The sequence below is a fragment of the Astyanax mexicanus genome, chromosome 6, assembly GCF_023375975.1.
Source record: "Astyanax mexicanus isolate ESR-SI-001 chromosome 6, AstMex3_surface, whole genome shotgun sequence".
Classification (NCBI taxonomy): domain Eukaryota; kingdom Metazoa; phylum Chordata; class Actinopteri; order Characiformes; family Acestrorhamphidae; genus Astyanax; species Astyanax mexicanus.
Window position 1 is genome coordinate 38,015,214 of NC_064413.1, and position 16,896 is coordinate 38,032,109.

At 37.4% G+C, this 16,896-nt stretch overlaps 1 protein-coding gene across 1 annotated transcript in view; it reads left to right on the forward strand.

Annotated features, from left to right (window-relative positions):
- Nucleotides 1-7,403, forward strand: part of ccka (cholecystokinin a) — a 44,211-nt gene extending 36,808 nt beyond the window's left edge. The window contains exons 2-4 of the mRNA XM_022673652.2: nt 5,096-5,197; nt 6,000-6,248; nt 6,896-7,403. Of these exons, the coding sequence (XP_022529373.1) occupies nt 6,002-6,248; nt 6,896-7,041 (393 nt within the window). The 5' untranslated portion in view covers nt 5,096-5,197; nt 6,000-6,001 and the 3' untranslated portion in view covers nt 7,042-7,403. The remainder of the gene's footprint in view (nt 1-5,095; nt 5,198-5,999; nt 6,249-6,895) is intronic.
- The last annotated feature ends 9,493 nt before the right edge of the window (nt 7,404-16,896 follow it).

A 16,896-nucleotide genomic window follows, 5' to 3' on the forward strand; every position in this document is an offset into this window, starting at 1 on the left:
CACAAAGGACGGGTGTGACTGGAGATTCTCCTTGCAGCCAAGCAGAAGCTCCTAATCAGTTATTAGTTTAACAAGTGGAAACAGGTTTGTTGCTGGTTGTTTACAACCAAAAACCTGCAGCCACACCGGCCCTTAATAGATACGTTCTGACATCCCTTTCGTATTGATACACTTAATTTCAGAAAAGCCATTGAAACATCAGCCTTCTGCAAACTGTTAGACTGTGCAGAAGTTGGGAATGCACTTGGGAAAATTATATGTAAAGCTGTTTATCTGAGCAAACCATACACTGCAATATTGAATGTGTTTGAGTTTTAGCTAAACCATTTGAAAACATCTCACTGAGGAAGTCCAGTATTTACAATTACCCTATCAGTGCCTCATTAAAAACTAAATCAGCTGAGCTGCTGGTGGAACTGAACTAATCCATACAGTGTCTGGAGTCCTTTTAATCTACTGACTCTAAAATCTGTGCTTTTGTTTTATTCAAATTACAGCATTTGTAATATGGGACACACTGTAGATCTATAATATTTTAGGTGCCGTGCAAAATTATATAAAAAAAATTTGGCAAACATGTCGGTACCATAGTTGGAGCCAGATAAATGCGACATCTCATTCCTAAGGTTGTGCTGGTATTTAACAACTCTTATTCACAGAGTCACGAGGGCCCATAGCAATCTCAGTAGACAGAACAGTAAGTGGTAATGATTGTGATCAACAACATCTGGCTAGAATTGTCCATGTGGACAAACAGGCAGAAATCACACCTTTATTTAATACAGAAGACATAGTAAAAGTCATGGGACACGTTACGAGTTACAGTAATCTACAGTGACTTGTTGCATTTACTGTACATAATTACTTGAGCATTGCAATGTGTGAATGTCCTCGGCCTTCCTGACTTAACATAAAACCTTCAGCATATAACATAGTCAAGATTCAGTCACAAGTGAATTTAAAACTTCTCGACGTTCAAGCATTTAAGTCAGTACAATGATTTAAATCCATAGAAGAAGCACTTTTAGTTTATCAAACAACCAGTTATATAATTTTTTTTTTTGGCACTGATAAAGTGAAGCTTTTTTAGATCGCTATAAATGTTTTTTTAAATTCCCACATCTATTTAAAAAAAAAAACTTATTAAGGGGACCAAAAGCATTTTTTTTTTCTGAAGCATTGCTTTGACCACCCTTTGAAATACATTTATGTATCATTTATTATAGAGTCTAGTGCTGGCAAGTTCTGTCCTTCTTCAGCTTATGCCTTCAATTTGTGTCCCACTAATTGTTCATTACCTTATTTCAGTACTGAACTCAGTCACTTCAGATTGATTGTTGCTCTGTGTGGCTTCCCTCATATCCTCCAGCTTCCAGTTCCTGATTATTGATCAGTGCTTACGTTTAATGGCTTTATTTTTAACTTCAGTATCATCAGTCTTGTACCTTTCCTTTAGGTCAACAGCATGAATGGTGATCCTTACGTGACCTTATAAAAGTCATTTTTTTCTGAGTACATTTGGATCTTCCATTAGATTGGAATGTTTATGCAAGCGGTGTATACTGTATGGACAAAAGTATTGGGACACCTGCTCACTTATTGTTTCTTATGAAATGAAGGGTACTAAAAAGAGTTTATCCTGTTTTTGTTGGAGTTTACTCTAAAGGGAAGACTTTTTAATAGATTTTGGGACATGTGATGACTTTTTGATGTGAGGATTTGATTGCATTCAGTGATAGAAGATAGGTTGATCACCACCTCATTATTCTCTAACTCCCCAGCTCATCGCTAATGTACTGTATAGTGCCCCAACATTCCAGAGAACTCTCTTCCACTGCTCCACATCTCAGTGCTGGAGGGATTATATCCTTCTTGCCCAATCCTGACAGTAAGCATGGTGTTGGTATGTTTATCAAGTTTATTTGAGGTTTATTTCTCTGTACAGCTACTAGACAAGCAAACATGGAAAAACACATATTTTATATTAGAATTTCGTATTTTTTTATGTTTTTTTTTTATGGCTTTAAAAATTTATTAAGACATATGGCATGTACCTATACAAACTAAATATGTATCTCATTTATACTAGAAAAAAATCGAATAACTTGATTCTGAAAAGTAATTCATAGTTTTGACAGCATCGTATTAATAACAACATATCTCCCTAGGCTTGTAAATCTGCTATTAATCTCAAGATTTATGAGCTTGATTTGTTCTAAGGGGTTATGTGGGAATTATACTGTAATAACCAGGCAAGGTATTTAGCGATGACAGGGAAAAAATGGGTCTTTTCAGGGCTTAAAGCAATAGAAATCCCATCTTACGCACTTTTATAAAACGCTAATCACACACAAACCTTTTTATATATTATTTAAATAAAACGTTGATGAAGGCCATATTACTTACTGCACAGAGGTTTCTCAACCCAGCTGACTGGGAGCAGTCCCCTAGGTGCTGCTTGGCCAATCAGAATGAGAGAGCAGGGACTTTGGGCCCAGCCCAGCTAGTGTGAAAGCTGGTCCACAGAAGCTGCATTCGCTTCAGTGTCTCAAGTGTGTAAAATCCTGTTCCATGCAGGCGGAACACTATTGGTTTTCTCAAAGCACAGAAGAGAATGTACAGAATGTAATGAGAAATAAAAGCAGTCTGCTGAATCTCTTTATCCACTCCCTGCTGACCTGCATTTCAATAACTCTACTCTCTCCCTCTCTCTATCTTCTCATCTCTCTGTCTCTCACTTCATCCTGCCGTCTCCTCACAGCATGCTCAAACGAGTGCCTCCTACTGGCTAAGAGAAACAGGTCATTCCTTTTGCTCAGTCCTGCAAGTGGCTGTTGCTAATTATTGCAACACATACCCCACAGCCTCAGGAGTGGATGGAGTTATTACTCCCTTATACTCTGAGGACCTGCTCATGGACCCGCAATTCAATTCTTCATTCTCAGAACTGCATAACTTATATATTTGTTTCACAGTGTGTTGCTGAATAATTTATAGCTGTTACTGAATAATAGGTTTTAAGATTAATATCTGAACCATAAGCCAAGATTTTTTTAATGAGAGTGAGTGTTTAACCCCATCCGTGCCTATTGCTATCCTTTCCTCACTTCTTTAACTCATTCCTATTGTAAATGCTGTATAGTCCAAGACTAGACTTAATCCTTGTCTGGGAAACTGGCTCTGTATGTGCAAATGCCCCTGTTATTTGTTCTGATTGGCCCCTACGAACTGCTCCAAGTCAGCTGGTGTGTGATATGACATACAGCTCTGAAAAAAAATAAGAGACCACTTAAAAATTATGAGTTTCTGTCACAGCTTAGCCCATCTGTCTGGTCTTACCTTGCATTTCGAAGCACTTCTGTACGTTTATGTTACTCTGTTTTTTTGACTCCTGCTCTCGTTTTTTGGACTGTGATTTTTGGATATTCCCTGCTTGTTACTTCTGCTTGGATTTTTCTGTCTGTGTGAATAAACCTGCTTTTGGATCCTCATCCTTGGTCTCGTGTGACAGTTTCTTTGATTTTACCAAATTGAAAACCTCTGAGATGATCACAGCCATCAAACCAAGCTGAAGTGCTTGAATTTTTGCACCAGGAATGGCGTAGTGCTATCCAAAAGCAGTGTGTAAAACTGGTGGAGGAGAACATGCCAAGATGCATGAAAATTGTGATTAAAAATCAGGGTTCTTCCACCAAATATTGATTTCTGAACTCTTAAAACTGAATGTTTTAAGAAATGAATATGAACTTGTACTGAAAGCACTGCATCCTTTTTTATGTTATTTCAGCCATTTTTGATTTTCTGCATATAAATGCTCTAAATGACAATATTTTTATTTGGAATTTGTGAGAAATGTTGTCTGTAGTTTATAGAATAAAACAACAATGTTCAATTTACTCATACATACTGTATACCTATAAATAGCAAAATCAGACAAACATATCTCTTATTTTTTTCCAGAACTGTATATAAATATGTGCTTTTGTGAATAGGAGTTTATATAAGTTTAACATGAAATTCCTGTATGTCCAGTGTTTGAGTACATACCTTCTCATGAATGCATTAATCTTCTTTTAAGTTGCACCCATTGCTGAGACAAATGCACACACATCTTGTCTTGTTCCTGAAGAGAAGTACTGACACTAGAACAAGACTTTCTGGTGCAGATGAACATAAACATATTTGTATCATGCCTAATGTCAGGCGCTGGCTAGAGAGGTTTAAAGACCCACACATTAGGTTATAGGCCAGTGCTAAAACGGGATTCTATGGAGTAAAGGTGCTTCCTTCAGTATGTTTGTGATGAGTTGAAAGGTTAAGATTGAGGTGAGGTAGTGATCATCCAAAATCCATCCTGACCTCACTAATGCAGTGTCACTGAAGGCAATTAAATCCTCACAGTAATGCTTTGATTCTCTAGACAGTAGAGACATTTACTTCAACAAAAAATTCTCTGAAATTACATATGTTGTATATATGTGTATATATGTATGTTTTAATGTAAACAAGCATGCAAATTTAAAGAGATAAGAACATTTTTACCAAATGGTGTGATATAGTTTTATAAGGCATCCTTGACTCCAAATCTGTCTTATGAAACATCATTCTGACACAGATCTTTTCTAACATCTTTATGCGAATCAAGACATTGTAGTGTATTCATCTACCTGTCTGTATATGTATCCATTCATCCGTCCGTGTATTATCTATCCACATATACATCCATCCATGCATCCATCCATTCATCTATCCATGCATCCATCCATCCATCAATCCATCCACATTCAGATGAAAATATCATACACATTTAATGTCAGTAGTTATACCTATAGCAGAGGTAGTTCAGCTGGAGGTCCTGTGAGTTTTGTGGGTGTGTGTGTGTGTGTTGGGAACGGGGCCCCCGTTCCCTTGAGTGACAATGTCATAGAGAGTATCCTGTGAAAATAAAGTACTCTGTTCTGCGTCAGCTTTGCGCAAACACACGCATACATGCATACACACAGACAAGGCAATAGTGGGGCTGCTGCTACGCAGGCCACACAGAGCCAGCCCACTCCAGAGGGGTATTTAAGGGCGGCCCCTTCACTGCGTGCAGAAGTTTCTGATCAGCTCCGGTTCAGCACTGCGTGTGTTCTCACACTCTCTCCTCCCTGCCATCCTGCTCTACTCTGCCCATCAGCCTCACTCTCAGCTTAAGGTACTGCTTCTTCTCCTTCTTCTCTTTATTATTATCTTTTGTGACACTTGTATCTGTGTAATTTTTTTTTAAAAGAAGTGTAATTAAAATAAAATCAGAAGATAGCAAGGAATGTGAGACATATTAGCAATTAGAGTTGTTAGAGTGGTTATTGTAGGTCAATTAAACCTTATTTATCAGTGTGATAATAAAATGTATTGTATGTTTATTTTATTATATCCATTTAAAAGTATGAACTTATCTATTCAGATTGCGCTGCTCTGCTGCTTCACTGTAGAAATTATTGCATTACTATCTAATTTACTATCTATTTTCCAATTACTATCTCATTAATGTAATGGGCACAAAAATATATAATGCAATAAAATACATATGCAGAAAAGTGCAAAATCTAGTAGGATTATAACGGCAAGCCAGGAAATAAGTGCCTAGTTATAATATCTCACACACAGCATACATTACAGAGCAGATCAATCAGTCCACTTAATTAATATTTCATGCCTCAGTATTGATGTAGAAGAAAATGACTCTGCTTGTTATGTCTATTGACTACATTCAATTGTTACTGCTGTGAAACAGAAATTGGCTCAATTAATTATTTATTCTCATCTTTTTCTGCCAAATCAATTAAAAGCTGTCCAACAAAACTTATTAAATATATTTTTTTCCCAAGATTCTCATTTATTTGTATTTATTCTTTTTTTTTTTTTTTACATTTAAGCAACATTTTAATGCTGTTTGGCTGTAAATTACATATGCATATGGATCTGTGTGTGTGTGTGTGTGTGCATGCGCTCTTCAGACATGAACGCTGGAATCTGTGCGTGTGTGCTGCTGGCAGCTCTCTACAGCAGCGGGTGCCTAGCTCTCCCTACACACTCGCTGGACGAGGGGCAGTTGGAGGGAGCTGTAGCTGAACACACGCGACACACCCGTGCAGTGCCACTTAGCGGTCAGATCACTCTGCTGTCCAAAGCACAGGAAGAGGAGGTGGAGGGGGACCCTGCCCGCAAGCTGAATGAACTGCTGGCCAGACTCATTTCCAGAAAAGGTAAGACATCTCCACTCTCAGCCTTCTTCTGCTGTCACATTTACCCACAGAACCTCGACAGATGTCTTCTGAAATAATAAAGAAATACTGGATAAGTAACAGCATCTGACAGGCCATGCGACCTCTTCATGCACCTACAGGCTTACGCTGCCATTCTCTCTATATCACTCTTAGATGTGCTGTAGACACTGCTATTGTTCACTTCAATAACACTTTGATTTTTTTTTATATTTTTTGATATTTTTTGCGATAATTTGTGTAATTTATAGTTTCTGTAATTTATAGTTTTTAGCTATAAATTGTATAGTCATTATATGTACATTGAAAATGACATTTTTAAAGTAACATCAGTTTATTTTAAAAGCATTCTCTTAATGCAATTCCAAATCAAATATATTACTCTGTTTATGTTGCACATTCACTATTTTTAAAACATATTAATCATAGCCATTGTATAGCCATTTGTTCTCATTTAAATTTCTAATTTCTATAGAAATCCATCCAAAATCCACTTTATAGCCATACATTTATTCTTAAACAACATTTAGATTTTCTGCATTTAATTTACATTTTTAAATATACAGTAAATATTCTCCATCCAGTCCAGCACTCTTAATTGATGTTTTTTTTCTGTAATCCATTACCAGAAGACTTCCCGTATCTGTCAGGTTCATATCGCAGGAGCCCTGCCAGCAGATCAGCAAACGTCAACCACAGAATAAAGGACAGAGATTACCTGGGCTGGATGGACTTTGGGCGGCGGAGTGCAGAGGAGTACGAATACTCTTCATAATATCCAATCAACTGTCTATCTCCAATCATTCAACCAATCAACCAACGTATCTGTACAGAGAGAGCCGTCTTAATCTTTCTCCCTGCCAAAAATCGAGTCATTGTCGGAGAGCTCTGTCTCCATCTTACATCTGATGTAAATTTGTTTGTATAATGAAGATGCAATATATAAATATATGAATATATATGTATTACATTTAACATACAGCCACATTTTGTTTTTGTTTTTTTGCAGAAAAGAAAAAAATGACTGGGAATGTGGTCTTATTTTATTTATTTTCTTATATTCGTGTACATATGATTTTGTCCTCTCATTCAAAGTATGTTTTGGAATAAATCATTGCCTTAACTCATTCACCCAGAGTTCAGCTCCTGTGAAATATTTTTTAATTATATCCGAATGGAGTTATATTATAGTCACAGATTGCAATCAAATCCTCACAGCAATGGTCAAAAATCTAAGCCAGGCGCTCCGACAAATGCAGGATACAAAAACATTTTTTTATGTTGTTTGTGTTGTATTGGACAGTATCCAGAACTGGCTTTATGGCCCTGATGGCTCTACATTCATTGAAAAATCACAATCCAAATATAACAAATTAGACTAAAGATTAGGTGTGGGTTGTGTGTTTAAAAGCAGATATGAGGCCATGATCAGATTAGTTAGTGTTGGTACAGGCGCTCCAGTGGAAGCCTGTATAGCGTTCTTTTACTGCTTCTCCATCCAGCCGTGACAGACACCCAGGAATTCTTGATTACGGCTTTAATAATAACATCTGAAGAAATCCACTAAAGAGTGGCATGGAGAAATGATCGAGGAGCGACTGGCACAAATTAGCACAGGCCTAAACCCTCCCTGCAGAAAGCACTGGAGTCCAGATCAGCCATTTGGCGAGCGCTCAGGGAGAGAGCTTACAGTTAATGGCCTTATTATGAACACATTCTCTTATTGACCCCCTGAAGCAGCAGAGCTAGTGCGAGCGTTAGCGGCCGTCGCTGCTCCTATTTCTCTCCTAACCGCCGCAGGGACAGATCAGCGTACAGGCAATAAAACCCCAGCTTTAACTCCTGCAGTACGAGAGAGGAGGAGAGGAGGAGGAGGAGGAGGGAGAAGGAAAGAGACAGAGAAAGAGAGAGAGAGTGAGGAGATAATAAAGAGGGAAAAGAAAGACCTAGAGAAAGAGTAAGAAATGCAGAGTAAACAAGAAAAAGAGAGAGAGAGAGAGAGAGAGAGAGAGGAACAGGGGAAGACAAACAGAGAAACAAAAAAGGGAGAAAGAAAGAGAGAGACCAACTGAGAAAGGGGAAAAAAGAAGAGTAAAAGAGAAAATAACTGTTATAGAGAGAAAGACCAAAAGATAGAATGAGAAACAAAGAAACTGAGTGACAAACAGAAACAGGAAGAAAGGGAGCATAAAGAAAGAAAGAGCAAAAAACAGGGAGAAAAGAGACAAACAAAAAGAGAGAGAAACAAAGAGTAAAAGAGAAAAACAAAGAAAATGAGAAACAAAAAAACTGAGTGACAGACCGAAAAACAAGGAAAAAGAGCGTAAAAAAAGAAAGAGCAGAAGAGACCATAAGAAACTGGGAGAGAAAAATAAAAAACAGGGAGAGAAAAATAGACAGAGACCAAAAAAGAGGGAGAAACAAAGAGTAAAAGAGAAAAACAGAGAGAACGATGAACAAAGAAACTGAGTGTCAGACAGAAAAACAGAGAGAGAGAGAAAAGACAGAGAAAAGACAAAAAGAGAAGAGAAGACCAACAGAGAGAGTAAGAAATAGAGAGTGAGAAAGAGAAACAAAGAGAAGGGAAACAAAGAGAGAAACCAAAAACAGGAATAGTGAGAGGAAGACTAATAGAGAGAATGAAAAAAAACAGACAGAAAGAGAGAGAGAGAGTGTGCCCCTGATGTCTTTTGTATAAAGCACTCGAGTTAGCACATAATGGATGGATTGTAGGTTGGCAAATGAGAGAGCGATGGTTTATAGTGAACAAAAAGCACCATTATGCCACAGGTGTGCCTCAATGAGAGCCGTTTCATTCAGTTAGACAATAAAAAGTGAACCCATAAACATTGGACAGCTCATGTACACCCACACACACTGTCTCTCACACAACACAGTAAAATCAATGATTGATGTTTTGGATTTGGAAAAAGTTAGAAACCTGGCTGCCCTCATGTTTTGTTTTCATTGTGTGCCTCACATCCAGATTTTATTTTCATTTTACAATATATGCTTTCATTAATTATGACTGGAAACCAAAACCAGTATCCAGAGGACAGTTTTACACAATGCAATAGCGACAGGGGAAAGTGAGCACTTAGCAAAGAGAGAATATTTGATTACTGGAGGAAAACTAAATCCATTCCAATATACAGTCCACCATATCTCCCAAATTTAAATCTATCCACCTAAGGAGAGATAAATAAGGCCACAAACTAGTCTAATTTAGGCACCCTATAGCTACTTTCATGAGCCAGCGACCCTCTCCTGTAATTATTAATGCTTCATCTAAATATGTATTTCACTCTTATTTGTTTTAAATTGCAGTCTAAACAATATCATCTAGTCTATTATTTATTTCAGTATTTCATGTCTAGCACTCATGTTACTGTTGCTCCTGCTGTCCTTGCCCAACTAGAAGTGGATGGAATTTACCTTTCGGGTCTTGTGGTCCTTCTTGGCTTCTTTTTCTGCAATTATTACAGTTATCTTTCTTACAAGCTCAGACCTGGATGTCAGTAAAGCAGATTTCTGACAACACCCACTGTGAAATTTGATATATAAACAATTAAGTTGTAAAATTAAGGATGACAACTGGCACAGTCATGTGTTCATTGGCTAAAGGCTCACTGTATTGTGTTCAGTTCTCTAGTTTTTCATTACTTATTAAAAAAAGATTGTGGACATAAATTGATAAAGAAAGACAGGGCAGCTACGGTAATGTGAATGTGTGAGCTTTGGAAGTAATTCTATATCTTTAGAAGTATGCGACTATGAAAGAAACATAACCAACACTACTAAATAGTCTTAGTAACCTACAGTATATGGCTGCTCCATGAAGAATGGAAAATTGTTGATTATATTGTTGAAATATTGTATATTAATGCTATATATATATATATATATATATATATATATATATATATATATATATATATATATATATATATATATATATATGTATATATGTATAGTACCCGTCAAAAAAATTTTTGTTTTATTATTATTCTTTTCCAACATTGTAAATTAATACCAAGGTCATCCAGACTATGAAGGAACACAAAGAAATCATGTTATAACTGGAACAGGTAGTTCTTATCTGGGGTGATGTTAATGGTTACTGAGGCTGCTAACTCTGATAAACTTATCCAGTGCAACAGAGGTAACTGTCTTCTTTTCCTGGCGTGGACCTGATGAGAGCCAGTTTCATCATGTTTTTGTAAACTGAAAGCCATTTCAGGTGAATACTTCATAAAGCTGATTTTTTTATTCTAATACCAAAAGTAACTGAAAGTAATATAACTGTGAATATGATTTTATTACTGATTTTAAACTCACAGCTGTTAGAAAAGAGTGGCAGTTATTAACCCTGCTTCTGCAGAGCTACCTTTAAGCTGACTATAGGTCAAACCAACAAACAGTCCCACCTGATGCATCTAATTACTCCCTTAAGGAGAGCTTGATCAGTTGAATGTTGTGTGATGGATTTGGGATGGAGGTAACCTGCTAGGTGATGGCTCTCTGGGAGCATGGTTGGTGATTCCTGCTTTAGAATATGTGATCTGCCTTGTTCCATTGAGATTAACCACAGGGTTATTTTTTGTATTGACTTTGTGGATTGTCTGTGTTTATGTACATTTAGTTTTTGTTTCACATTTATATGCCTTTCTTGTTAAACTAATTCCTGTTTTCTCTCTTTCTCTCTGTAAAGCAAATTGTCCTCTTGTTTAATGTGCAGTGGATGCAGGTATCTACTAGTTGTGGAGCTCAAGATGGCTGGATTTAAAGGTAATATTTATAATTATAATCTTTTAAAACATTTAAAAAAGCAGCAAACATATTCCTTCCTGAGCAGAGCATGAGCAATGAAGTTACACCCCTCTGTGTGTGTTATTCTCTGCCTTTGTTTTACAGCAGCTCCAGCCACATGTGCATGTTACTTCCACCCTGTGGAAATATTACTGATCCTCCTCAAGAGACACGACAGTGACTGCCTATGCAGCACTCAGCATGCAAGACTTACCTCAAATTACCTCAACTTACATCTTCTGCAAAATTACAACTGCTCAGTTTTACAGTATACAAAAAGAGTGAGCACACCCCTCACATTTCTGCAAATATTTTATTATATCATTTCATGGGACAGCCCTATAGAAATTAAACTTAGATAAAACTAGTCAGTGTACAGCTTGTAAAGTAGTATGGATTTACTGTCTTGGGAAAATAACTCAACTCACAGCCATTAATGTCTAAATATCTGGCAACACAAACATAAGTGAGTACATCCTACAGTGAATATGTCCAAATTGCGCCTCCCTGGTGTTGTGTAACTTGAGTTCCAGGGTTCCAGGTGAGAATGGAGAGCAGGGCGGATCAATTTGGTGTTTTGGGTACAGTTACTGGCCAATGGATATTTAACATGGTACCTCATGGCAAATTACTTTCTGAGGATGTAAGCAACAGAATTATTGCTTTCCACAAAGCTAGCCACAGCTATAAGAAGATAGCTAACACACTGAAACTGAAGCATTTGGGTCACGGTCAGATATTTTTTCCAGGATGGATTCCACTCCACACTGCAGAGGTTAAAGAGGTGGGAGGTGATGCTGCATTTACACTGCTCTAATGCGTCAATGGACAGCGATGTATCTTATTCATTTTCAATGGGAAGCACCGGCTCCGTCAGACACAGTCTGCATCTCATGGGTCCGGTACATCAAGTCTGGGGGATGCAATGCGATAAAAAGATGAACCAAGGTCAACGTTATGCAAATAAATCTGTCTAACGCAATGCGTCTATCCAATCAGAGAGCAGCTGTTTGCCTGATACGTGTCCTCATAGACAATTCTGACTGGACACATTTTTTTAGATCTCAAAAAGAGTACATTTCCAAAGATGGAGGACGTACTGTCACCATAATCAGTGAGCTATGACTGCCTGTAGAGCACTTCCACGCAAACTCTCTTCACTTAGAGATCTCATTGAATAACAGCACAGTGGAGATGCATCAATAGCTGCTCTCACTTAACAGGAAATGAGGGGCAAACACTGAGACCTTTAGCACCACACAATGAGCAGGAATGAGTTTCCTTACTGGTGTATTTCTGTCCTCTTTATTGACTTGGGTCCTCTTTATTAATTCATGTTAGGTCATTAAGCAGTCACTGCCCTTTACCATGGATTGTGTGTGTGTGTGTGTGTGTGTGTGTGTGGTCATGGAACACTGTGGCAGTGTGGGAGGGCAGAGGGTGTCAGAGAGTATCTCTTAACTTGGAGGTTCATGATCTCATGAAATTCGTCCTCAATAAGGCCCCAAATTCAGCCTTCTGTAATGTGATGATCAATGCAGATTCAGCAGCCTCGTAGACTCACTTACTCAAAAGTTTGCAGTTTGAAGTATGAGTTAGAACTAATCACATCAGACAGGATCATTTACAGATGTTTTAAAATTGCCTGAACAACAGGGTTGAAATGAAGATAACTCAAGTGTTCCCTAAAATGCATTTCCTCATTGATTCACTTTGTTGTGCAGCATTACAATTCCACATCATACAAAGTAGAGCTGTTTCTTGCAATTAGTATTACAAACTGTCTCTTTGGGAGTCCTGTGAGTATATATTAATCTTCATTTGTTCCTTATTACACTTTAACTGCAATACATTTAGTTTGGCCAAAGTCATTCATTCAGTGTTGGTATTAGACTGTGAATTATTATTGGATTATTAAACTGGCCAGCTAGTTAACAACTTTTATAGCTGCAGTTTTGGGGTTAACATAAATTTTATTCTTCTTAAACCATTTTTGGATAGAATTGCATGACCCACATTCTCTAGAGATATTCAGCTCACGGACAGACACTCTGACATCTTCCTTTGGAATTTGCTGGTTATAATTTTGAATTCATTGTTCCATCAATTATGGCATGTCATTCTGGCTCAGATACAACAGAATAAGTCCAAACCATGATGCTACACCACCATGTTACATCAAACACCACCATGTTTTTCGCTGGAAAGCAATGTTTTCCTTTTTTAGCGTAACACCTCTCATTTAAAACAAAAAGTTCTGTTTTGTTCTTTTCTGTCCACAAAACATAGTTCCATTAGCTTTCTGTCTTGTCTATGTGAGCCTTTGGAAACTGCAGATGAGCATGTTCTTTTTGAAAAAGTGACTTTCTCCTTGCAACCCTGCCATGCACACCATCATCGTTAAAAAATAGAATAGAATCATTACACACAAAGTGATCTATTTCAAGCGTTTATTTATTTTAATGGTGATTATTATGGGTGAATATTACATAAGACCAATTGGTACTTTTGGCAGCGTGGGCAGTGTGCCAAGTCCTGCTTGAAAATTAAATCTGCATCTCTATAAAGCTCGTCAGCAGAGGGAGCATGAAGTGCTGTAAAATCTTCTGATAGAAGCTGCGCTGACCTTGGACTTGATATAACACAGTGGACCAACACCAGCAGATGACATGTCTCTCCAAACCATCACTGATTGCAGAAACTTCACACTAAACCTCAAGCAGCTTGAACTGTGTCTCTCTCCACTCTTCCTCCAGACTCTGGTCTCTTGATTTCCAAATGAAATTTACTGATGGTCAGTGATGGTTTGGAGAGCCATGTCTTCTGCTGGTGATGCTCCACTGTGTATATCAAGCACTTCATGCTTCCCTCTGTTGACATGATTAATGGAGATGCAGATTTTATTTTCTAGCAGGACTTGACACACTGCTCACACTGCCAAAAGTACCAATTGGTCTTATATAATATTTAAATTTTTATGATCATAAACTGACTTTTAGGTTTTCATTAGCTGTAAGCCATGATCATCAACATTAAAATAAAATAAATGCTTGAAATAGATCACCCTTTGTGTAACAAATATGTATGATGAGTTCCATGTTTTAGAGTGAATTACTAAAATAAATGAACATTTTCAATGATATTTAATTTTGTAGATGTTGATGTTTTATCTGAGTACGGAGCAATCATTTTAGAAAGCAAAGGCAGATGAGATGCAGTACCAGCCATCAGTAAAATTATTTGAAATACACTTATATATATAAATAGAAATGTGTATTTGTTTTCATTCATGTACTGAAACTGTTTTTCTTTTGTTGCCTTAGGGCAACATTATGCAGTTAGACCATTTTGTTAAGGCAATTATTCTGAAGCAGTGTTTCTCAACTCTGGTCTTGGAGACCCCCTGCCCTGCGTCCCACACTATAACACACAAGATTAAAATATTCTGCTTGTTATCAAGCAGCTGCAGCAGCCAATTCCCATTAATCATATGAATCAGGTGGGATGGCACAGGAATGGAGAGTGTTGAGCATTGATGGATAGAATGTAAAATTAGGACAATACATTTTAAAGAGGGAAGGAATATGATTGGTAGTTAGAAGGACAGTGAGCTTAATGTGAATGACAGGGAGGACACTAGAATCAGAATTTTATGATTGAAAGTGATAGAGTTAAAATATAATAGAATTAAGAGTGATCATATTAGAAACAAAGAAAGCAAAAAAAAACGTGAATGTAAATGCATTTACATGGGCTGTGCTCACACTGGAAAAAAGAAAAGAACAAAAAAAAAATTCCCCCCAAATACAGAGTAGGAAGAAGGTGGCTTATAAAAATGTGCCCTCTTGTGGTGAAGAAGGTATGCAGTTGTATGTGAATGTATGAAATAGAGCTAATATATGGGGAGATTTAGAAATCAGTATCCACATGCAGATTTTGATAAAGTGCATCAAATTTAATATCATTCATTAGTTCTACATTCATTATTGTATCTCCATTTGTTTTTCAGTGATTTATTTTCTACATCATGTAGAACACAGAAACCCTTTTTATTGCAGAAAAGATTCTGTCAGAATAAAATAATGTGAGTTTTGCTAGAGCTGCAGCATGCTCCACTCTTCTTGACCACATTCAATTTTCTGTACTGGAAAGGGCACCATTTGAGGCACAGAGGGGGCATAGAAGGGTGTTTTTAGATGTAGAGGAAACATTATAACTTGGTTTTTCAGTGGACACATGACTCTCTCTCTCTTTCTCTGGGTGGGTAGATTGTGCTATCTCCTCCATTAATTCTAATCTGATGCTTTCGCTGTTGTATCAGAGCAAAAAAAGGTGGTAGCTGACTTCACGTGTCAAAGGAGGCGTGTGCTAGTCTTCTTTCTCCAAGAGTTGGGGGCAATATTAGCGATTGGGGAAGTAGTAATAAGTGGGTGAGATAATCGGCCTTTAAAACTGGGCAGAAATGTTTAAATATAAATATGAGTAAAACCAACCCATAAAGGCCAAATGTCGAAAAAAAGCACCCCTGCTTGTGAGGGGCTGTGGCTCAGTGGTTCTAACCATGGGTTTGTAGTCAAGAAGTTGTCAAGAGTTCAAGGCTTGAGAGAGACTTTTTAGCATGTAGTCATTGTAAAGCTTAAAATACACAGTATACATGTTCAAAGAACATGAACACCTTCTGTGGGATCCTGTGGCCCAGTGGTAGATTCTGTGCCTCATGATTAGGAGGTTATGGGTTCAAGTCACTTTCCACAGTTTGTAGGGCTGTGGAGCCTCAAGCTTATAAATATGTGTCAAACCAAGATGGTCAAATGTCTAAAGAAGCAGTTCAGTTTCATGGGTGTAGTGGCTAAGTGGTTAAAACCAAGGTCTTGTAGTCAGAACAGTCAGAGTTCAATGCCTTAGAATGACATTTTTGCTGTGTATTTATTGTAAAGCTTACAATATGAGGTATATCAAAATACCACATAGAGCAGCTGTGGCATCATATGGCTCACTGGTTGATGCTATGCCTCCTGCTTTAAAGGTTATTAGTTCAAATACTGGTTGTGACTTAGCAGCTTAGGATAAGCCTTTCAATATATGAGTTAAAAAAAAAAACACCACATGGTCAAATGTTCAAAAAAAGCAAGAATCTTCATGAGCTGTTGTGGTTCAGTGGTATAAAACCATGTGTTTAAAGTTCAGGATGTTTAGGGTTCTAGGCCTGAGACAGATGTTATGCTGTGTATGCCTTGTAAATCTTAAAATCCACAATATAAATGTTCAAAAACACATGCACTGTCCACGGATTCCTGTGGAATATTGATAGGTGCTATGCCTAGTGATCAAGAGGTTATGGGTTCATGTACCATTCAATGTTGTTAGACAATATTTTTTAAATGTTTCTAAATATGAGTCAAACAAACCAACCAACTAAAAAGATAAAAAAGCAGTTTGTCTTTAGATGTGCTGTAGCTCAGTGGTTTAAACCTTTGCTCTGCAATCAGAACAGTCTGGGTTCAAGGCATGTTGGCATGTATTCATTGCAAACTTAAATCTGAGATGTTAATGTTAGTAAAACACTCAAAGTAACTCTGTGGAATTATGTTGGCTCACTGGTAGATGCTGTACCTCATGATCAAAAGGTTATTGGTTCAAGTACGTGTCAAGATATTTACGGCATGTTTGAACTTTGACTAAATAAGACTTAAATGAAACCTCAAATATATATAAAAAAAGCTTGTATGTCAAGAGATGATATGGCTCAGTGGTTTAAACCATGGCTCTGCAGTCAGAACAGTGTGGGTTCAAGATTTTGGAATGGAGGTTTTGTCATGTG